The sequence below is a fragment of the Platichthys flesus genome, chromosome 14, assembly GCF_949316205.1.
Source record: "Platichthys flesus chromosome 14, fPlaFle2.1, whole genome shotgun sequence".
Lineage (NCBI taxonomy): Eukaryota > Metazoa > Chordata > Actinopteri > Pleuronectiformes > Pleuronectidae > Platichthys > Platichthys flesus.
Window position 1 is genome coordinate 10,646,171 of NC_084958.1, and position 23,688 is coordinate 10,669,858.

The following is a 23,688-nucleotide window of genomic DNA, read 5'->3' on the forward strand; positions in this document are numbered from 1 at the left end:
ACATTCCAGACACTTAGGTGAGGGCTGTAATACCCTCAGCACCGTCAGCAGTCTCCCAGTTACCTTTCACCTACTTAGTCTTGGCTGCAGACAGGAGAGGGTTAAACCAGCGCCTTCTTTGTGGTGTGGCCCGGATCACGTATGGCCTGGGATCTCGTCTTGTTGAAAAAAAAAAAAAAACTACGGCCCATGATCAGGGCATTCTCTGTGCTGTGAACTTTCCCCTAATTCTCACAGTCCTCACAGAACGAATCATTGCTGAGGAGCAAGCACCTCAGGCCAAATAGCTGCTATGTTCCTCTCCCTGACGTGCCCGGCGTGACTTCATTCATTCCTTGAGGTATCAAAGAAGTGATAATTAGTGTTTGTTCCACAATAGCTGCCTCTCTGGGCTTTGAAGAGTGTTTTGTTGAATGGAGTGCAATTTTTGATTTTTAAGGTTATTGGACTGTTGTGAAGGCCAACGATTGAATGTTTCAGAGAAATTAGGGATAAAAAAAAATATTTAATCATAACAGATTCAGTCAAATATCTGTTTTTAAAGCCATATCATTTATATAACAGTATCTACTGAATACCTAAATAGACTTTTTGTGTTGCAGATACAGTCATGTTTCCTAATTCTGCCTGAATTCTTTATCAGTTATGTAAAAAAAATAAGATCCAGATTTCTTGAAAAAAATGAATTTGAATTGCACTAAACTAACCTACAAAGTACACGACAGCAAGTGATCCTGAGAGGCAGGGAGACAAGTAAGAGACTGAATAACTGATATAATGGAGGGAGGTTACAGGACATGGAAAACACTTTATGACAGTGTGAAATACTGACATGAAGCAGAGACTCAAATGGTGACAAGTTCACTTAAGGTCGGGGCAGTCATCTTTCAGCGTGGGTGGCCCAGATTGACATTCACCACTTTTACTTTCATAATCCAGCAGAGTAAATTTATTTTGACCCATCAATGTATATATATTTTAAAAATTGCATTACCATGCTTTGCACAGACAATGAATATAATTAACTTTACAAACAGACCCATTCTATTTTTATGAGGAATTATCATGGTTCTGATATCACTATCAACCACTTCTGGGATGTTCTTGAGCAGATGAATGGATTAGCTGGCTTTTTCAGGAATGAAACATAGTGTTAATTCAACAATAGGAGTTGTTTCCCTGGTGGGGATATCAAATCCCCAGTTTCCTCCTGAGATAATGTCCCTCTACCACAGTGCAGAGATAAAAGACAATCTTTTTGTTATATCATGTCCCTCCTCTGCCTCTAACATGAACAGTTAACAGGGAGGTGGAGGAGGGACAGAAACCTGAGATTAACTGCACCCCTCCCTCTCTGCGGCTAGCCAATCGCAGGCGGCTCAGAGTTGAGAGCTGTGAAACTATATAACTGTGGTGCTGTGGCTGTTCAGACAGGAGCCTGAGCCCTGAACTCATCCAACTCACCAAGACAGGAGCAGGACACTGCACACCTCTGCAACAAGAACCCACATTTCACAGCAAGACGTCAACATCAGGACAAGAGGAGAAATGAAGACGACACTTGCAACTCTAACTCTCTGCCTGGTGGTGCTCATGGCCACAGGTTTCCCTTTGGAGAAGAAAGGCGGCTCAGCATCCGGCAGTGCTGCAAAGGAGAAGCGTGTACAGTACGCAGCGTGGGATGACGTGAATGTCATCGCCCATGGCCTGCTGCAACTGGGCCAGGGCCTGAAGGAGCATGTGGACAAAACCAAAGTCCAGATGAGGGACATTTCCACCAAGCTGAAGGTCTTCAATCGCACGGTGGCCGAGCTGGGGAAGGAAAGCCAGAAGCTGCGTGTGGAGGGGGATGCCCTGAAGGTTCAAGCCCGGGGGCTGGAGGACAGAGAGGGGCAGCTGCTGAACGTCACCGCCGAGCTTAGGGAGAAAGCGGAGGAGATGCAGCAGGAGAGGAGGACGATGAGCGAGAGGATGAACCGGCTGGAGGAGAAGGTGGACAGCATGCTGCAGGGAGAGCCAGGGCTGTCTGGCACTAATGCCGGTGCCAAGAACAAGAGTGATGCTCACAACATCCAGGTGAGAATAGAAGTTTTCTGTCTTTGGGTGTTGATGAAGATAATTTGATTAAGAAGGCAGAAATATGTTAGAATAGGAGTAGTTACATTGGTCAGTTTGGCTGTAAATGACCCTTTCCACCATGTGCAAAGTATTCTTTTTACAAAATATAACCCTAAAGCCTCCTAAAGTAATTATTGTTGTTGCATTGCTGAAGTATTCTTCAAGTAAATGAAGTACAGCATGCGTAGGCAAGTGTACAGCGTGTGAGTGAGTGGTGGGTGTAGTGAAGTGGAGGGGGGTTGGTTAACAAGCCTGCTCAGCATGGAGGAAGCATGTGCAGTACATGTAGGGGAACAGTAAAGGCTGCCAGACAAAGGAATCTGCACGCACACAGCTACAACAAGGTGTGAATAAGTTTACACAGCTGTCACATTTTTACAACCTGCAGAATATTCAGCCTTATGACACACAGTGGAACGATACTGGTTGTGCTCTTTTGGAAGCTCAACCTTTACAAAGCAGTATGTGATCCTGAAAGGCTTTATAGTGGGGTGGAAAATCCCGCGCTGTGAGGGAGTTACATAATCACACCACAGCCGGCTGGAAAGGACAAATGCTCGTCATAGAAGAATGTGAATGTCTGGTGCTTCCCTTGTAAAAGTTACTGTGCCATGATTTTATGCACAGGCACAGTTTGGAATAAAGTTAAAAAAATACTCTAAATTGGTACCTGTGTTTTATTTCTCTGTCAGCTGATGCTGGAGGCTCAGAACAGACGCATTGATGACCTGATGGAGAGGATCAGACTTCAACAGGAGAAGCTTGACAAGCAGAATGTGCGGATAAGGACCCTGCAGAGTCATGTGAGCATGCGTTACAACCAGCACACCAACATGTCCCCATCTCACATCTAAGCAAGTTTTGCCACGTATTTTTATTATTTTCATCACTGATTCATAACTTATTTTTTACAGATCCAGCAATCAAAGCAGAGACCCTCCCCAAGGAGCAGCAACACAGAGCGCAGTGGCATCGTGGAGCAAGGCGACTCACCAGTTGGTAAGTAAAGCCAGGAAGCTTTGAAGCGTCTGAAATCCCCTGTTGACACCGTCTTAAGTCGACTGGACAAAAGTGACGCCAAATGTGGCAGACCATCTGTTAAGTTTAAGGCCTTAAAGAAGCTTAAATCACTGGCAATTAAAATCAAGGAACTGACTCAATTTGGGACACGCTCCTCTGCTCAGCATGATGCCAGTAAGAGGCCACCATCAACTGGTGGACTTATGGCACGTAGGCCAACGCTGTGTCTTTGAGCTCTTAAAATCCCAATTACATTGTTCAGTTAATTCAGGATAACATTAACACAATAACACGTGTAAAGCAAGTGAAGATAAGTTGGATAAAAAATGAATTAGGCCAAAGAAACATAACATACTTTATAGATTAATTTCAAATGAATCCATTGGGATAAACAGCAGTGGAGAATCTAAAATGGGACATAAACACTGACAGAGTAAGTCTCTATTTTGCTTGTGCCCTTCTCACTGTGGCGTACAGTAATTGTAAGAGGCGGTAAATGATGCCCACAGCGTGCAGCCACGCCAAGCAGCTGCTGCTCCCATCTGAAGTGAACTGCGACTGGACCAGTGGTCACAATGACTTCTTTCATCCAGACTGTACCAGACTGCATGCAAACCAAATGTGCAAGAGCTGAGAGACAGCCACAGTTGTTTGGTGTCACCCTAGGAAGGTTCAGTCTTCACACACGATGAGGAGGATGAACAAGTACACTATAATAATGAACCAGAGTGATATTTAACTTGCATCCCTGGTTCTGGTGGCCACAGATGAGAAGTAGGTGAAAGGTGAACAGGGCTGAGGCAACAGTTGAGTTCAGCCAGCCAATCACAATTATACCTCAGAGCTCTGACATCAGCAGGATTTTAAGGAATGAAGAAAAAGGAACAGGTTCCTCTGGCGAGGTTTCAACTGGGGGAAAGTTCACGAGTCTCTGGGAGTGTTCAGCCAGGGTCACACAGCTCAATGGGATTACTCACACTGATCATTTCTTTGGTTTGTGTGTGGGGGGGGGAGCCAGGAAACAGAGAAGGCTTTGAAGAAATCTTGCATGCAATGTTCCCTCAGATTATTGCCCTTGTGCCTGAGCCAAGAAAATCAGGGGGAAACAGCGGGGATTGAGGAAAGGTGGTCTAAATTTATCTGTGAACTTTGTACAGATATATGTCATTGTTTTGAAGACCCCTCCACCCACTGCTTTTACAGACATCCACCCCCTTTGTGTAAAACAAACATTTGAGGAGCCTGCAAGAATGAGCAACCTTTCCCCTAGATCTGTCAGGGAGTCAGACATCCCCCTCCTCCACTTCGGTCATCATCTCCTCTCCTCTCCTCCCCCATCCCTTCATGCAAACTCCTCACCTCCAGCTCCGATCTCCTCCTTTTCCCTATTGTAAGGAAAAAAGAAGTGTGCCAAAGTTCAGGAGAACCTCTAACCCCCGAGGCTGACTGCAGCCATAAAAGTTCATACCCCTAGAGGAGAGGTCATCCCACACATACTGGGAAACCTGAAGCTGAAACAATAACCAGGCGAATATTCAGCAAACAATGAGAAGAATAATTTGAATCATTAGAGTTTTCATTGTGTAAATATATCATGTGACAATGCCATCCATGATGAGATAGGGATTACTAGAGGGGTGCTATTAGTCTTCAGCCACATGATCCACATGACAGCTTCAGTTGGAGTTGCCTGCTTTGTATTCCTGCTGTCTCCGATTCACCCTTTACAGCAGCCGCCCCCCTCCGCCCCATTACCCCCTGATCACTCGCTGTGCATGCAGCAGCCATGCACGCCTGCATCCCTGACTGGCTGAGGCGCACATGAAGGAGGCGTGCTGAGTGCCGAGGCAAGAGGGGGGGTGGACTCTGAGAGGGGTGTTAAAGCGTAGTAGTGTGCAACTCAATAGATTGGAGCACCAAGCAGCTGTAAAAGAGGGAATTCTGCTTTGTAACTGGGAGAAGGGTCATATTTATACACAATACAGCCATTCCCACTCACTCTCTCTGTTGTTGAGGCTGGGTCAAAGGTTCTTTCGGCTGCACGTTCATATCTCCAGACTCGCAGATACGCTCACATGCAGCGATAGTCTTATTTTCAAAACACTCTCGCTCTCACAGGGGCAAAGAAACCTGCCGCTGAGAGGTTCCCTATGATGACAGACCTACAAACAGTATGAAAGCTGGGTAGAGTAAAGAAGCTCTGATTTAGGAAAGCCCCTTTAACATAACATACTTCTGTGTTTCACAGTAACAGCCCAAAGTTCAGGGTTGTGAAGCTTAAGAAAAATACATGAGTTCAATATGTCATGTATAAATAGCCTTCCCAGCAGCGTAGGTGAAAGGTAATCATGCTGTTTAGACTTGTTGCAGTGATACTGGAGCTGTTGGTCTTAACGTTGAGTTGTTTCCCTCTGTTTCTCTTGTAGAGGTGGCCTCAGACTGCCATGAGCTGTTCCTCAGAGGAGAGACCACCAGCGGGGTCTACACCGTCAAGCCAATCAACGCAGAGCCCTTTAAAGTCTTCTGTGAGATGACAGCCGGTACGTGGAGTTTAACTTTTGCCGATTTTGTTTTGTGATGGAGTGCTTGGTCAAGATTCACTAACTACTCTGACATGAAGTCTCTGTTTGTTTTGACCAATAAGACCTTTTCTGATCCACCTCTTTTTGTATTTCTAACTAGATGGCGGATGGACGGTGATCCAAAGACGCCAAGACGGCTCAGTGGACTTTGACCAGCAATGGCACGCCTATCAGAAAGGCTTTGGCAACCTGAATGGTAAATGCTCTTTTCACTTTGTCGCCACTGTCCCTACCTAAACCTGCCAGGTGCTAGCTGGCCGGGCCAGGGCCGGATTAGTTCAGGCAGCATAACAGTATTTAGAGCCAGGGAATCAAGAGGCAGGAGGCGGCCTCCCAAATGCACCTAATCATAGATCAGCTTGAAAAACGGAAGTAGGAGACAGTACCTCGGCTGAGAACAGTTTTTCTAACTCCCTCTACCTTTCTTTGTCTTCTCCAGGAGAGTTCTGGTTGGGTCTTGAAAAGATCCACACCATCGCTAAAGATGGCGGCTACATCCTCAACATCAAGCTCTCCGACTGGGGTGATGACTTGGCATCCGTCCGCCTGCCCTTCCGTCTGGGAGGAGAGGAAACAAAGTACACACTCCAGACTCTGGAGGTTGGCACTTTCAGTACCTTGGAGACTTCCCTGGGGACAGATGCCACCAGTGGCCTACCTTTCTCCACCAGTGACCAAGACAACGACCAGAAAAACGACCTCAACTGCGCCAAGCACCTTTCTGGTGAGTTGCAAATAATAATCACACTGACAAAACCACTCTATTGGTTTGGGCTTAATGGCAGAATCTAACGTGATATTCTTCCTTGTCTTTACAGGTGGTTGGTGGTTCAGTAACTGTGGTCGCTCCAACCTCAACGGTAGATACTTCCAGAGTCCTCCTCCCAAGCAGCGACACCAGAGGAAGCAGGGCATCTTCTGGAAGACCTGGAGAGGCCGCTACTATCCCCTGAAGACCAGCATGATTATGATCGCCCCCGCTGCGATTGAGAACAAGTCATAAAGAGTAGCAAGAGACAATGAGAAAAGGTCAAGACACAGATACGATGGGGGGCGGGGGGAGAGAGGAAAGAAGTCAATTTTGGACTGTTCTTTCCTTTCTTGGTGCTTGGTTGGTGAGATAGAGGTTTTCCATTTCCCTGGTTGTGTCCCAGTGAGGAAGACTTAACATACCAGATCCAAGGTCCTCAAAATAGAAGCAAAGAGAACCCACTATTAGGGAGTTCCACGTTTCCATTGCTCTTTTCTCTGAGAGACAAGCAGATTCCTGCCCTGCAACTAAAGCCACAGACAAATTGCATTTCTATCATTCTACCATTCAACCATTGTGGTTGACTCAATCTGTTGGCACGGGCCCCTAGTCAGGAGAGCTTCAGGGCGAGCCTAGGCCTGTCTACTGTGCTGTCAGCCACAGAACATCTCCAACATGTCGCGACTCGTCACCAGAGCTGTGTAGACCGCTGTTGAGTTTGAATGTGTCTTCAGAGCAAGTAAACAGTGTCTGCTCTGCTCTTATTTTGTAGAGGATTCACGTAGGAGTGAAATACAGGCCAGTTAAGTGAGCCTTTTAAACCCAATGGTGCGGACCAAAAGGTGACTTAATTCAAACAAAGCGTCATTTTCCTCACGAGGAGGATGAGATTAGTGTTTTCAAAGCATTATGTTAAGTTATAGAATCACTGTAAACTAGGATTATGATGCAGAGAGTGGGTTAAGACATCAGAAAGCAGAACACGGGGCACTGAGACCCATTCCAGCCTTTTGTACATCCTGCTTCGAAATACGCATTTTCTTCACTGTCTTAAACTTTTCTGTGGAGATTTAGGTGATGTCAAGTCATATTGACTGCTTTAAAGAGGAGAAGGCATGGTTATGTAAATAGTGTACGCAGAAATGTCGTCTGTGTTTTTCAGAAATGTAAATGTTCCTGTTTTCCTGTCGTGACTCTATCCGTTTTGTCGTTACTTGAGAGTCTGTTGTTTTAGAGGTCCCATTTTCTTATTTAAATTATTGTAAAGAATCAATATATATATATATATTTCTGGTGCTGCCTGTTTGTAATTTATATTTTATGTGTTTAACAGATGTAAGATTGTTTTTTTAAGAGAAATACCAATCGTTTGGCCAAAATGAGCCAATAAAATTGATTTAAACTAATATTGCTATTTGTCTGTGTATTATGTGCCACTTAAAGTAGTACCTTCACATATTATAGTTACATGATAAAATAACTAAATCACAAATATTTCACAAAAATATCATTATACAAACATGTGGAGAAAATATAACCACAACTGCAGTCAATTGAGTGGATAGGCCCATTTTCAGATGCATTTTTACTTCAGCCAAGGAGGCTGTGTTTTCATTGTTGTAACTATATCTTTTAGCAGGATTTAAAAAACTACTGTTTTTATTTTATTTAAATATATGGTGGAATGAGCCATTAACTTTCAGGGCAGATCCAGGCATATGTTTGTTTGAAATAGATCAGCCATATATAATGAACTGATATCTATGAGAATGTGAAATTTGGTGCAGTTTATTTGAATATCAGGTAACTGTGGGCCCTTGATGGAGGAATCAAATACAAGCTAATTATTCCCCCAATTTTTTTTTTTTTGGTATTTATCCACTGAACTTTTCTTGATGCAGAGATTTTCTTCGGGACCTGACTTCAGGTCCCATCACGCTGAGTAGAACTATTCTAGCCTCCACATTTTATTGAGCCACACGTGGCAGATCGTAATGACTTTACCAGCTTGGTCATATTATAGAAGCAGTGGCTTTAAGGTGTCACTTTGAATTTTCAGCTCACCACTTTCTCCCTCCGTGTTGGGCTTACTGTTAATGCTTCATCCGAAGTGATCCTCAAAGCACTGACAAGTGGTTTAGGATCAACCTCTGTAACAGCTGATCTGATGAGGTTTGATCTCATCTGACCTCCAAGGTCGGCTATAGCATGCTGCAGCACCCAGAACTTGAGACCTGCAGAGAACAACCAAAAGCGCATTAGGCGACACACTCACAGAAAACGCTCCAACTACTGCACCGATTATTGCTCGTGTTTTAAGCATACATTTTATTTGTACAGCCCACATAGTCCGTACTGCTACAGTTGGTTAAGACTGGGCTATTTAAAAAATTTCACAATAGCCCAATGTGGCTCCTTCATAATACAAGCCAATTGTCTGGACCTTTACGTTATTTAAAATAAACAGGATCTCACATTTGAAAAGCTGAAATCGTGAAAAGACTTAATGACAAAATCTGTTAATTTACTGTTTCAGCTGTACTCATACTGTTAGAAGGTTGAATTTAAAACAAGAATCACAGTTTACAAGATCTAATAATTTGCACATAAAAAAAACTTCTACTGTACAACGAAAGAAGTTGTCAAAACGTGGCAAAGTAAAACTTATGGCCATAAAAATGGAGGAGCAGATGCATAAAGTGACTTGAAAAGAAAAGTTAGATGAAGAGGTAGCACTGGTGGACTTCTACTGAACCTGGGTACATGTAGGCTTCATCCCAGTACTCCCAACAGGTGTTCCACATATTCCACATCTCACCAAGTGGTCCTTAAAGAATGGGGTCCACATTTAACTAGCTAGCAAACATGAGAACATTGGAAATCTGTCATGCTCATATCTGTAAGGTGGCTAAATATGAAATAGTCCAGAAATTAACCTCTAGAAACACCACAAACTTCACTTTAACTATCTAACTAGCTAGTTAGCTTAGCTTAAGCGAGTGTAAACAGGTAAAGCTAAGCTAACTAGCTTCACACTTCTACTTTGGATCTCCATCACCTGTAGCCCTGGTGCTACCAGCGGCTAGTCGCTGTTAGCCGCAGATCACGGCGGAGCAGACACTCACCTGTGAAGAGCCCGCCACTCCACAGGTTACCATGGCAACCGTCCCCACCGGAAGAGGACAGAAGGACCGACAGGCATCTGCTGCTTCACTGGGGACAGACGTGGAGTGTTGGACGAGCTCTCATCAGGGCAGCAGTGGTGCAGGATGGGTCAGGTGCAGCTCTGAGTGGATAGCACAGGGAGAAGGGGAACACTGTAGCAGCTTCAAGTGGACTGCTAATGCATGAAAACACTTGAGATGAGTGGTTTCCAGTTTGGCAGCCTGGTTGTCTCCTGCAAAACTTTGAACAGAACAACACGTGCTGCAACCACAGTGTCCAAAACCTGGAACACGGTGAACTTCCTCCAGCAAGGCCCAACAAGTCCCTTAGTAAAGCACACTTAAATTCTCTAGATCTGGATTTTTATTTGATCTGTCAGAAATTACACACTCATAAAACACTTATTTTCTCTTCAGGATCAATAAATACTTTTGAGAAATCTATGAACACTTTCTTGCAATGTTAATATGAAAAATGAATTCCTGGATCTGCCCCACAGAAAACTGAATGTTTTCTTTTCCGATCCAGACCGCATCCGTCCACCAAGTTTCAACGTAACCTGTCCATTGGTTTACCAGAGACACACACACAATAGAACACAACACTCTACAGTGATAATTTAGAGAATTATTACCATCACAGAGGCCGTTTAGTCCCATTAAAACCAAATAAGCTTTACAGGTGAGAGCACATTACGTTTCTCAGCTACACACTGGTGTGAGTTGCAGGTCTCAAGCCCAGTGGTTACCATACAGTGGCTGAAAAGAGCTACACCCTTGTGAAACCCCATTTAGATCAGGATTTTCATTTTTGTTCAAGAAGTGTCAAAAGATTTCCAAAAAGTGTAGTGGAAATCAGTTTAAGACGCCAACCAACCAACCAACTAACAAACAAACAAACAGGGGGAAATACATGACCTCCTTGGCGATTAAAATAAGAGGACAGAAGTAAAAGAGAGCATGTGATTGATTCATACATTTATTCATAATCATGTACAAATAGTATTCCGGTGGTACAAAGCTGTTGTAAGACTCCAGTGCTCACCCTCCTGTTGTCTTTATTGCAGTAAAAAAAGGAAATACCAACATGATCAAGAGTCAAGAGGTACTTTGGCAAATATAAATTATGTGATAAGAAGGCAAGCAGACATCTTGAGCAATGAAATGTGAGGGGAGAAATCGGCGCAAAAAATTGCAATGAGCAGCACTCATTAAAAAAAACAAAAAAAGAATAAAAATCCATAAAAATATTTTATTTTAAACTACACACACTTAAAACAAGAGGACAGAGGAAGCCTCTCGGTTTTTCTTCTTTTCTTCATGATTACACAAACTGCAAAGTACAGACTCACAGTATGTACGGATATATGTACTGTGTGTGTGTGCGAGTGTTAGAGAGTGTCTTGGTTTATGTATGAGATAAACTGTATTTTACATTTAGTGTGTGAGCTCATGTCTGAAAATATGTTTATAGATTCCATTCCGTATCTGTGGACTGTGACCCTCTTTTCTAACACGGACTCGAGTGAGCAGGTGGGTCAAGGGGGAGAATGACACCGGGATATTTGGCAAAGAAACCATTGTGTTTTCGAGTGAGCGATGAGTCAATGTGACACAGCCTACGAATATTTCTCCATACGTCCTTGTCTTTGTTCAGCTTTCAGGGTGAGCCACCAAATCTCTGTGCTCGTAAACCATACCCCAGACTGTACACGGGCGGGCGGGAGGTGGGGGGGGGGGGGGGGGGGGTTGAGAGGAGACAGGGCGAGCGAGAGAGTAACAGAACAAGAGACAGAAGGAGCAAAAGTGGGAAGTATGGTGGAGAAGTGAGACGACTACTTCATGGGAGACAAAGAGGGGCTTGTGGCTGCAGTGTCTGATAGTCTCTGGATGATGGGGTGAACAGTCAGGGAAGGGGATGGGCTGGGGAGGTCAGGGCGAGTAAGGTGGGCTAGAGGGAGTAAAGGAGGACAGAGGGGGTGCCGGACTCCACTTCTCCCCTGTGGTCTCTTTTCAGAGGTATTGTTGTAGAAAGTGCAGCAGCATTATCTCGTAGTGCTCTCCAGACTCAGGGCAGCGAATACTGTGTCGCTCATTGGGGTAGACCTGGAAAATGGAAACAGGATGAACAAATTATTTATTTGTGTATCCGGTAAAAATCTGCTGTGAAAAATATCTAAAGACTGCACTACAGTCACTCTTAATGCATAATCCTGAAATGATTCATTTATTGTATTAATCATAAATGTAGGGTTAGGGTTAGGAACTTGTTGTCTTCACCACCATTGCAGACGAAAATCGAACTAACTGAGGCGAAAGAAATCATGTCTACGGATGACATAATGTATTTAAGTTTCATCCACATTACATAGAAAATGTAATGTGGATGAAATTTAACAAAACACATTTGGAGTCTCAGGGGTAATTGGTATAGCAGATCCAATACACTGGAAGACATTAGTGACCTATCTGTAGACGTAATAAAACAGAAGAAAACCAACATGCCTCCATACTGCTCGTGTGGCATCATCCAAGTGTCCGCAAGCCCCGACAGTCATATTCAACTCGAAACAAGATCATTTACACCAAGTTTTAGCCTCAATGTCCTCTGATATCTTGCATTCAGGGGTCGTTGGAAATGCCCACTAGCCTACCCACTCCTGGTGGACTTTTAGGGGCTTCTGGCCACTTGGATGACACCACACGAGCAGTTTTGAGGCATGTTGTATTTTTTCTGTTGTTTTGTTAAGTCTGAAGAAGGACTTACGATTGACCTCAAATGTATTAGATTCTGCTCTAACAAGGTTTAACCCTGAGTCTCCAGAAGTGTTTAGTGGACACTTCAATGACCCCTCCATCAGCATAGTGGTGAGTACATAGAGTGAATTTTCATTTCTGGGTGAACTATCCCTTTAAACATTACAATGGTCTAAGCCAATAAATCCAAAACATTTACTGCGTTAAGTTACGTTAATTGCATGGGGGCGGTGTGGCCTAGTCGTTAGAGTGATGGTTCTCCAACAAGAAGGTTGCCGGTTCAAACCCCACTCTCTCCCATCTGCATGCCGAAGTGTCCTTGGCAAGATACTTAATCCCTAAATGGCCCCTCATGAATGTTGAGTGTACTAATTGTAAGTCGCTTTGGACAAAAGCGTCAGCCAAATGACATGTAATCTAATGAACCTACAAGAGTTATTAATATTAGTGAGTGGAATAAGGTTTGTGGTGCTCACCTGAAGCTGGTAGGGCTTCCCAGCACGGATTATCTGTGACACTAAGAAATTGGTGTGGAAAAAGTGCACATTCTCGTCTAAAAATCCGTGAAGAATCAGCAAACGATTAGGCCTGTAATGACAAAGGATTACGCTGTTACAAGAAGATATAAGACAATATGATGGGGTTTCATACAACACAAAGAGAAAGACATGCCATTTGCGAGTGAAGAGTAAGACTCCACATTCCGTTGTGAAGGAAAATTGTCACAAATCCAAAGAAATGTATAGAAAACTTGAAATATTGCAGCTGCAGCTCTGGATTTTGAATTTAGCGTCCAGGAGCATTGCTCCAACATGCTGTTTATCAGGCCCTCGGGGGCTTCTTGATTCCAAAAAACGAGGCTTGCTTTGACAGCCTGACAGCTCAAACATTGAATTCTGGGCACAATTTATCAACCGCAGCAGGAAATCTGTACCTGTTGTTTACCACATTCAAGAGGTTCAAAGCACATGAGTCACCTTTTAGTCTGTTGTTTGTTGGCTTAACTATGTGTAAAAACAGAATGAACTTGGTGAACAAGTCAGACTGACTTACCAAGAGTTTGAATCACAACTTCACAAGAAATAGGCGCTAAGTTTACAACACTCTATGCAGTTAAAAAAAAAAACACACACACAGTAACAGGCATACACAATGATAAACTCATTAAAAGGTGTGTGTACTGACTCGCTGGGCAGCTTGTCCACGTGCAAGGCTACAGATCCTTCCTCATAGCCCTGCTGGTTGTTCTCAGGCACATCCATGTAGCGCTCTGTGTAGCCAGTGTCGTAGGCCATCCACACAGTCACTGGGGCGCCTGCGATGGCCAGCTGGTGACAAACACAACGTAGTTAGATTGAAATGTAAAGAAAAATGTTGTTTCATGGGGCAGGAGGAGGGCAACAATTTAGATTTAGTGTTTATATTGTAGGTTAATGTTAAAGTATAGTATGTATGATGATGATAGTAAGTATAGATGTATGCAAAATATCGCCATACATCTATCTGTTTGGGGATGTATCCAAAGATATCCTTGCTGAATCAATGATGTTAGTACCGCACTGTCACGTTGTCCAACACAGACACCATGTGGATGTAAGTGGCAACTGCACCTCGAGTTCAGCTCTTACAATTCATACAAACAAGTTAAGAACTAAAGTCATTCTCAGTATATTTGAAGTGCTGTAAACTCTGTTAAAGGAGGCAGCAGAGCCCGCTCACTGACGGAAACGTTTAACGATGAAAGGAGGCTCCTAACCTTGAAGACATTGGGTCGTTGGATGAGGCCCATGAGTGACAGGAACCCGCCGTACGACCAGCCGTGGATAGCGACGCGGCTCAGGTCCACAAAGTTAAACTTCTCCGCCACGTACTGCAGCCCCTCCACCTGGTCCTCGATCTCCACCTGACCCTGGAGAGACAGAGGTCAATCGTGTTATTAAACCTTCAAGTGTTTACTGACAATCCATTTCTTGAATTATCTGACCCTCACGTTACCATTTTGTTTTTCAGTGCTCCTTCAAATTCCAGGCCCCTCTGACAGGAACCTCTCCCGTCGATGACGACCACGGCGTAGCCTAGAGAGGCGAGCGTGTTCAGACGGAGGTATTTCATCCCCTTGAAGGAGTTGTTCACCAGCTGCACCTGAAAACACACACATGTTTTCCCCCCTTTAAACACTCATAAAGGTTTTAGTGATATTTAGTAAATAGTGTTTTTAATATATGAGCAATGCCTCTAGTGTCATAATGCTGATTAGATCACAGACTCAGGCCAGAAGAGAGAGGATTTAGTTATGTACCTGTGGGCCTCCGTACACAAAGAGAACAGTCGGGTGTTTCCTGCCGGGCAGCAAGTTATGAGGCTTGTATACCATCCCATAAAGTTGGAAACCAGACTTTCCTGGAAAGTCAAAAATCTCAGGTGGATTGTAATCTCCCGGGCAACCTGGAAAAAACATTAACAGATGAGGACATAAAGTTAGAAAATTGTTAGGTCAACTCCTATTGTAGATACTTTGGACTAAACTATAAATATAGCACATGATTAAATGCTCCAAGCAAAGAGAATTGAGGTAAGTGTCTTAACAGTTTTAGTTATAAACAGTAAAGATTACAAACCACATCAAAATTTGATATTAGATTATGATACATTTTTATCTGAAAACCGATACAGCAATACATCATCTTGTGACACTCAATGTACATGCTCCATTTTTTCTTTTCAGCAAACGTTTTAAATTTTGGCGCTGTTATACTTCCTGGTATTTCAGTTGAACTCTTCTGTACCATTCATCCAGTTCAAACTTAGAGTGTTTCCTGCCTGTGACCCTTTCACTTCGGACAAAGTTCGAAAAACAACACAGTAAAGGAATGTCTTCTCACGCCTGCTTTTTTTGATCCATTATAAACAATCAACTCTGACACAAAGTGCTTGTGATGACATACGTGTGAACAGCACATTATGTGATTACACTCTTTGTCTGGACAAATTCGCCGTCCTTGATCTAATAAAAACCAGACCTCAACTTTCCCCTAGACTCGGCTCTATTGATGCTTCCAGATATAAAGCCTCAGATAGGTGGCCAACCTTCACACTGCTCTCTAAAACCAAATGAAATCAATTGTGTGAACTCAACCATTGCATACTGTACAAGTATGGCACCAAGTAGAGAGCATACTTCCACCAAGGGCAAACACTGCCCTTAACACTTAAATTCTCTCGATCCAGATTGTTCTTTGGATCTGCAAACTCATGAATATCAGTCCCCTAAACATTTGACTTGTAATTTTGTATCAAGATCCACAAGTGGTTCTGAGTATCCTCTCCTTGTCTACGTAGAGGACTTGATGTTTGACATCATCCGCATCTCTCTATGGAAAAGGCAATTTATTTATTTTCTGAAACCCCGACCCCACAGTAAATTGGTCGTTGACAGCACATCCTGTTTACCTGGTGATTCCATCATGCTGGCCCAGAACTCAGGTGCCATGTGTAGTGGGTCACCTTCTGAACCGGTCAGCTTGTAGACGTGAACACATGGGGGCGTACTCACGTTACTGTAGTGGCTGACAAAAAAGTCGAAGTTCTGCAGAGTGACAGAGTGGAGAGAGGTGTAAAGAAATCACAAGTGTAAGTGTCTGCTTTGCCCAAAATAAACCACAACCTGCACAGTGTTAACCCCAGTGGTAAGATAGCTTTCACAAAAGCTTCATTAAACTAGGAAAAATACATTTAAATACCTCAATGCTTATTTGACACATTTTTGCCGAAAGCAAAATGAAAATCTTTTCAACATAGGCCTGAAACTGACAATTTTTTGCACCTAAACATATAATTTTTCTTTTTTACCTTACTAACAGAGCAGCTATGAGAGAAGCCAGGCTTGGTTAGTCTGACTACGTCTCCCGGAGAGTCGTAGCTGACCACGTAGAGGTGGTGCTCCAGAGGAGTGTCTCTAGTTCCCTGGAAGTAAACCAACTTTGTCGCCTCATTCACCCAGATCTACAAACAGAGAGAACATAGAACAAGTTATGGAAAACTTTAGAGGTGCCAAAAAAGCATCTTCACATCGACTGACTTCTTCAATTCTGTATTATGTTTGTTATTTTTTTCCTTAGTTCCCCAATTTTCAGACAAAGCGGAAAACCAGCAGAGAGAGAAGGTCCTCTCTGCAGGAGAAACCTCGCAAAACGTCCTCAAGGAAAAAATTCTGAGAGTCAGCAGATGTCGATCAGCTGCTGACCTTAGACACTGAAGGCCAAGCCCTTCGTCTGATGTACTGTCAGAATTTAAATTTCAAGCACACCATTTTATCTAAAAAAAAATGATGGAATACAGAGGCAAATATATGTCACACCTGTGTGAACATTTTAGGTATCCAATAGAGGGATTCAATCTGACCTTGGAACCATGCCTTGCCAGGACTTCCCATTCTCCACTGGTCAATGTCATCTCCTCCTTGATTGCACATTTGAAGTCTCCTGAAAAAAACAAAACAGATAATGGCATCAACATGCTCCTTGACATAAACCCTGACAGCTGAGGTCAGATGAGGTAAAACAGACAGCCACAGTTGTTGACAAACATCGAGTCAAATAATCTCAAGAGCGTCTCCTCAGCTCTTACCCTCTACGTGGTGGTAGTCCTCTGTCCAGAGGTTGCAGCCCGGTTGTAACAGAGACGTTATTTTATACAGGTGGCTGAAACCCGTTTTAGACTCATTTACCCAAATAAAAGTGAACTCATCTTCTGTTGTTTGAACAAAGGGGTAGTATATATCATGAACCTGCGGGGGGGGGGGAAACAACCAGTTACACTTACAGCAGTAAAAAACACCAACAATAAAAACCAACAGGTGAGTAGAAACAGAACAGATAAGTGACATAGAAGTGTTCATGTGGGATGTGAAGAGACTTACATTAATCCAGACATCGGTGGTCTCTTCATAGATTATGTATGGCTGTGTGTCACTGGGCATTGCATCCCGACTCTCCTGCCTCTGAGCAGGGTCATCTGTGACAGGGATGAAGAGGGCAGGAGGCAGCAGGACCAGCTGGAGTTTCCTCTGGCTGCGGTCAAGAAGCACTGCCAGGCCACTGAGTGGAAGAGGAAACAAAGTCAAGGGATTGCTTTTTACTTTAAGAATAATTGATTACTGAAACATACGAAATGATAAATAAAACCATTAACATAAAAGTTGCCAAAGAGAAAATAATCTATAGGTGTCACTGTTCATGTCAAAGCATCAAATGTCGTAATATCAGGTTGTACAGCTTCTCATGATTCATGTCGAGAATGACAGTATCTCAGTTCTGAGTCGGACACTCACTATTTGCCGTCACTCGTCCATCCCACTCTGGCGATGTATTCTGTCCCAGGAAACAAGGAGGCGAAGGGGACGGCCAGTTCCTTATCTTGTGTGCTCACAATCTGTAAGTACAACCACACACGCACATTAGGAACGTCCGATTATCATGTTGACGATAAAACGATTGTTAATAAAAGACTCACTCTTCCTTGATGGTCTGTCTTGATCTCTGCTAGTTTAAGTGTAGCCTGTGGATTTTTGCTACCTGTAAAAGAGACACCAGGAAATGATAGAAATAGTCAATAAACGATATTCACGGCTCAGAGGCACAAGTGTACATGGCTCCACTGACCTGTGCGAGGATATCTGTACGCGTCTGCTTTCCGCTCCTCCAGAGCTGGAGATGGAACATGAATAATCTCTACTTCCGTCTCATCCACCTCTTCATACAGAAGATACACTGTTTTACCTCCGTTAGGGTCTGAGAGGGAAGAAAAAGTATCAAATTAAGTTCATACAGGAAACAGTGTACAAAGAGCATTGGCTGTCACTTTGTCATTTGTATTTGAAAACAGGAAAAACTGGAGTATCTGAAACTGCTTTCAGTCATACACTGAGCTTCAGACATCTTCATGAAATTTTCCAGAGGGGGCTGTATGTAAGAACGGTAATGTCTGAGTCAGTTCCTCCAGACATTTTCAAAAATAATTCTGTCAGTCCCCCCGGAGTAAAATGTCTGGAAAAGGGAATATTCAAGCGAGAAGGCGTGTTGATGACTTTTCGAAAACACAGGAGACACAAAACTGGAGGAATGCAAATATTTCAGGATAAGATAGTTGAAGATGTCAACTTGGAAAGACCACGAGATTCAAGAGCATTTGTTGATATGGGTTGACGCAGCGTTGTTCATATGTGAATGGTAAACGCGGGAAAATGTCCGGATTCAACTTTCCTGACATTTTCTGTCTGAAACGGCTTCAGATGCCCAGTTCTTACCTTCGACTGCTGAGGGACTCCACCAGTAGCCAGTGAAACGGTCAAACTCTTCCTGGATGACAAATGTTGCTACACCTGCAGACTTTGGATCCTCCTTCACATTATCCAAACCTAAAAGATATTAAATATATTAGTACCTGTGAATTTATCGGTATAAATTGATTATATAATACTGTGCTATTAAACCTTGATATTAAAAAGATGTGGCATATCCATTTATTGCATCATAATATAAAATGAAATAGTCAACTAGCAAATGAAATAAGTTGTTCTGCAACTAAATGCACTGCAGTGAATTAAAGAAGGTATTAAATTCAGAGCAAGCAAAGCCGATCAACACGTTGCATTTCATTGCCTTTTTAAATAACTCAAATAAACGCCAGTTGACTCAGACCTTTGTGGCAGTAGGTGAGTCTCCTCTCCTCGCCCGTCTTAATGTTGGCTATCCACAGGTCGTTGTTGTTGATGAAGGCTATGAAGTCCGGGTCACCGGGGCAGACCTTGGGGTCCATACGTGTCCCCGAGCACTGGGTCTTGATCTCCACAGGCTTCAATGAAGCAGACTGCTAAACCCAAAAGACACAATCTTAATCATGGGGGAAACAGTAGTGGGACATTGGATCCAAAGATATAGGTGGAGAAAGCATCCTTAATGGAGACAGATTCACCGACATGAAAAGGTCCACAGAGTACAGTCATTGAGAATATAGGACGAAATGTTGAATATTCCTTACAATACAATAAGTTAATTTGTAAGATGATTTAAAATCATTGCTTTGTTTGCTGTAATACAGAACCATGGGAAAGAGGCTATAAACCAGGTGTATTCAACTAAAGTATAAAGAGGTCCAGTTAGAGAACATTTCTTGAAGCAAAGGTGCGGAGGATCATAATGTCTAACTATTCAGTGTGATATATGTTTGAGTAGCCTAGTAGTTGTATCAACATTTGCATATACTCACTACCTGACTGTCAAATCAAATGAATTCAGTACGATTCAAAAACTTTGACAATATTTATTGTCACGTAACATAGAATTGAACATATATGTATGATTGCGGATATGTATAATGTTCTCCCATGAACTAAATAAAAGTAGGGCTGCATTTCAAAATAAGAGAAAATAAATAAAATGTGAAAATTGTGCATGTTCGAATAAATGGCTTAAGTTTCAATTTTTATGTCTCACATCTTGACTCAAAAGTCTCAACCAATTTTACAGATAATGAATCTCAACACATCTTAACAATTGAATAGTTTTAGAATTGATTTCTTCCCCTCTTATATCCCACTTTTTCCTCTTTTTCTCTCCCTTTCTCCGTCTCACTCCTCTTTTTCTCACCCTCTCCGTCTTACTCCTCTGTTTCTCTCCCTTTCTCCATCTCACTCCTCTGTTTCTCTCCCTTTCTCAATCTCACTCCTCTGTTTCTCTCCCTTTTTCCATCTCACTCCTCTGTTTCTCTCCCTTTCTCCGGCTCAGTCGTCTCTCTCCCTATTGTTTTATCTACCTGTATCGCTTTGTTTATTTTTTTTTCAACCGTCTTTTTGTGTGTAACTTGCCTCTAACTCTCTCATCTGTCTGCACCGTAGAGACGCTATGTTAACCGTCTCGAATGCACAGACTTGATGCACAGCGTTTCTTCATCCGCTAAACCACTACCGTTAAAACCAAAGAAATCTTTACAAATAGAACCGCCCCGTCAGCTTTTAAATCATAACCTTCTGTTTTGACTGTAGGTCCGGGTCCGTACGGGACACATTTATGCACTGTGGAGGTCTGAGCTTCCAGACCTTTACCTTGCTCTGAATTCAATCTGTCCTGAGAATCTAGGGGTTCACAAACTGAGGGAAACACAAAAATCAGCGGTGTACTCACAATGAAGCCATTGTTGCCTCCATCCTGACAGTAGAAGAGGCTATTGCTGGCCTGGAAGAGGAACAGGCCCGTCTGAGCATGGTAGTCATAGGAGGTTATACCAAATGCTCCTAAACGTTTACGCTCTCTCAGCAACTCCTCCTCTCGAGAGTAGGCCCCCTGGTGAGGTGTAGCCTTAAAAGTCCGACATGAGAGAAGAAGAAAAAAAATATTACTAATACATTTTTACACTGTATATGTTTTTTAATGCATATATAGACAGGAATTTACTGTGAACTATAGTTGAAAAAGGACATTAAACTGACCCATCCTCACAGATAAAACTATTGCAAGTGCATGCATTCTTCTCATAGTTTCTACCATGGTCCCTTAATCTTTTGAGCTTCAAAACATATGTAAGCTACTCAAAAACATTAAGTGCTTATCTCGCCCATTTCTCAGACACATCACCCTGTGCCATTGGTTACAAACAGAAAGAGTGGAGGAATTCACCTGGAAGTGATCCAGCATCTGTTTCCAGGACAACACTAAGAGGGCCTCTTTACGGATCTTCTTGGGGATTTCAGAGTAGAGTAACGAATTCTCTCTGCTCCCATAAGGCATTCCTTGTAAGTACATAGAAAAGCAGCTCAGACGACAGATCAAAAAATGCTTGTGTGAGCTGAAGGAGGAGAAATGTAACACAGTGGTTGTTTTAATGTCATGAGGAAATCATATTGTGCTGACTAGAGAAGAAAACATGACAATGGTCAAGTTAAAGGAGAACAAAGAAATAGCAGATAGGGAAGATTGTATGCAGCATCGTCAGTCAGCTTACCAAGGTAGTACAACCGGTGGGAGTGAGGTCCATTCTCATCCTTCTTCTGCACAAACTGGAAGTCATGGGGGGCCTTGTTAGCGATCATGCCAGAGTACTTCCTGCTACAGTGGATAATGTCACGAAGGCCCTCCCAAGAGTGTTTCTCCACAAAGAACTGAGATGGCACGTCCTCCATCTCCACCACCTCCGTGCTGTCCGAAAGGCCGTCCACAGCCATCATGCTCACAGTCAAACAGCTGGATGTTGACATTAGAAACAACTGGTAAGCGGTTTACCCACACACTCCTGCATCCTTGCATTCCTTCAATAGAATTTGTCAAAACATGTAACATGGACCCACAGTGTGGTACGGTACCTTTTCCAGATACCCTCTTTATTGTCAACAAGTTTGACCCTCTTGACTCTATGCATTCACCGGTCAACGTGCCTCACTCTGATCTGTAACCTATGAACAAAGGACAGAGCTAAAATCATTCACATTTTCCAAAGAGAAAATAAACAAGCAAAATACAACCCAACTCTGCTCCCAGAACAATAACAATCGGAACAATAAACTGCAATTCAATCCTATTGCACTGCATATATTCTGTTTACACGGTGCATTATTCCATCCTACTTATACATTTCTATTTTTGACTGTACTCTTTGCTGGAATGAATAAAGGAGTATCTTATCTTATTCTAAGATATAGTTAAGCATGGTAACAATAGGTGCACCAGTCTTCTTAAGGTTTTACTTTTTTTGTTTTGTTTGGAACCAGTCCTCAGACTACAATACGGGTGGAATCAAATCCTTCATAGAGCCCCACCTCAAATAAACATAGAAAGACCAGGGAGCCAGGAAAGAATCGTAGTCCCTGTTTAATCCCTCGTGTGAAACGACTGATATTTACAGCTGAGCAGCAGGTGAGGTCCAGGGTTTAGGGAATACCCCGCATACCTCCCTTTCTAATCCATGACGGCTGAGGGATCAGTGTGATGTAAACAGCAGTGGAGGGGAAATATATATACTGTAAACTGAAGTTGGTTTCCTGATGATTGTGTTAGGAAGGTGTGTGATACTTAAATCTGTGTTTGAGAAACACTGATCTCACAACAAACATAACCCAGTAAACACAGTAGTTGAGCGAACCTGTGTACAAGGCGTGGACTGACGGAAGAGTATTTATGAATGGGGATCTCCCAAGTCTAGATCGTACTTTAAATCTGTTTTTTCTAGTAGAAGTATAAAAGAAAATATCATAAACCTCAACGTTAAACTCACAATGGTATCTGTGTTGTCATGTAGAATGTGGGAAAAAGGAAATAATTGCAACAACAACTTGTAACGTAATACAAGGAAAAGGCCCCGTTGGCTCCAGCTGCTCGTTTGAGAGCCTGTAGCAGCCTTTCTTCATGGTGGGGGGGCAAGTCCGGTGGAGTTTAAACCACAGATACCGTTAATGTTCAGTTAGCTAGCCTGCAACAGAGCTTTGTTCTCCGATGTCAACTGTTCAGTCCCACCGGAGGAAAACACCGGCAAATCCGTTGGTGTTAACAATGCTACCGACAGCAATGTTACGTTTGACAGAGGACAAAGAAGGCGTGGATTGTAAGAAGATGTCACTTATGAAAGAGTCTGTCTGTTAAATCTAGCTTGGCTACATTTTGACATGACAGCTCTCCTCTGTCATTTTCGCTCTGAAGCTAACTCGCTAGCCTAGCTAGTTAATGCTACACGGCCGCTAGCTAGCGGTTTCTGGTTTTCTAATGGGGAATAAAACACAGACGCTCACAAGACCGTCCCCGTGACATGAACTGAGATGAAAATAACACTTACCGACCTGGCGGCTGTTTGTTGAACCGGTGTGTAGGCTGTATTAGCTTGGTGTCAGTAAACAGATATTACAGCTGCTAAAGGTTGAGTCCATGGCCCTCAGCGGCCGCACAAAATATAGCTGGCGTTCAGAGCGGAGGGAGGAACCTTGGATGTGGTCACGGAACACTCCGGGATGTTTTCAGGGCTGCACCGCCGCTCTGATGAGGCGTCAGTGACGGTCAGTGCTGCGCCGCCTGTGGCCGGACGCTTCATGACCACTGAGCTGATCGGCTCCTGTATTTCAGGACTTCTGGCCCCAGCGGCTTTACAGGCATCGTTTAGACTACACACATCTGTGAAGCCTTCTTAGAAATGTCCAATATCCCAGATTAACCACTTAACGCATCCTCGGTCTGTGATACCTGTATATTCCCCGAACACACCATTGTTTTAAATCATTTTGTGATCAAATCTGGCGTACACCTCTATAAAGTTCGAT

At 43.1% G+C, this 23,688-nt stretch overlaps 2 protein-coding genes across 7 annotated transcripts; one reads left to right on the forward strand and one right to left on the reverse strand.

Moving 5' to 3' along the window:
- Positions 1–1,423: 1,423 nt before the first annotated feature.
- Positions 1,424–7,879, forward strand: angptl4 (angiopoietin-like 4). The gene is made up of 7 exons (XM_062404817.1): positions 1,424–2,076; positions 2,811–2,921; positions 3,033–3,117; positions 5,565–5,678; positions 5,821–5,916; positions 6,160–6,444; positions 6,539–7,879. Exons 1-7 carry the CDS (start codon positions 1,549–1,551, stop codon positions 6,721–6,723), a joined length of 1,404 nt encoding a protein of 467 aa, XP_062260801.1. The 5' UTR covers positions 1,424–1,548; the 3' UTR covers positions 6,724–7,879.
- Positions 7,880–10,600: 2,721 nt separating this feature from the next.
- On the reverse strand, positions 10,601–23,349 carry LOC133968575 (dipeptidyl peptidase 9-like). Of its 6 annotated transcripts, none has more exons than XM_062404704.1 (21): positions 23,211–23,349; positions 21,733–21,837; positions 21,390–21,628; positions 21,065–21,177; positions 20,573–20,746; positions 19,091–19,262; positions 18,697–18,807; positions 18,053–18,181; positions 17,904–17,965; positions 17,722–17,822; positions 17,311–17,488; positions 17,019–17,178; positions 16,794–16,873; positions 16,242–16,394; positions 15,843–15,978; positions 14,692–14,837; positions 14,388–14,534; positions 14,149–14,301; positions 13,578–13,720; positions 12,869–12,980; positions 10,601–11,741 (listed from the first exon to the last, which is right to left on the reverse strand). In XM_062404704.1, the coding sequence occupies exons 2-21, from the start codon at positions 21,801–21,803 to the stop codon at positions 11,649–11,651; spliced, it is 2,673 nt and encodes an 890-aa protein (XP_062260688.1). In that variant the 5' UTR covers positions 21,804–21,837; positions 23,211–23,349; the 3' UTR covers positions 10,601–11,648. The 6 variants fall into 6 exon arrangements, with proteins under 6 accessions (XP_062260688.1, XP_062260691.1, XP_062260690.1 ...); XM_062404707.1 differs by having other exon boundaries at positions 21,748–21,837; positions 23,215–23,341; XM_062404706.1 differs by having other exon boundaries at positions 19,091–19,259; positions 23,215–23,341.
- Positions 23,350–23,688: the final 339 nt, after the last annotated feature.

Bases quoted from the DNA above. Each gene is read 5' to 3' on its own strand.
- angptl4 (XM_062404817.1), top strand. From the start codon at position 1,549: ATGAAGACGACACTTGCAACTCTAACTCTCTGCCTGGTGGTGCTCATG. The intron at 2,077-2,810 runs GTGAGAATAGAA...TTTCTCTGTCAG, and splicing joins GTGATGCTCACAACATCCAG to CTGATGCTGGAGGCTCAGAA. The intron at 3,118-5,564 runs GTAAGTAAAGCC...TTTCTCTTGTAG, and splicing joins GCAAGGCGACTCACCAGTTG to AGGTGGCCTCAGACTGCCAT.
- LOC133968575 (XM_062404704.1), bottom strand. From the start codon at position 21,803: ATGCATAGAGTCAAGAGGGTCAAACTTGTTGACAATAAAGAGGGTATC. The intron at 21,178-21,389 runs GTAAGCTGACTG...TGTACTTACAAG, and splicing joins CCACCGGTTGTACTACCTTG to GAATGCCTTATGGGAGCAGA. The intron at 12,981-13,577 runs GTCAGTACACAC...TTGTCATTACAG, and splicing joins GTGGACAAGCTGCCCAGCGA to GCCTAATCGTTTGCTGATTC.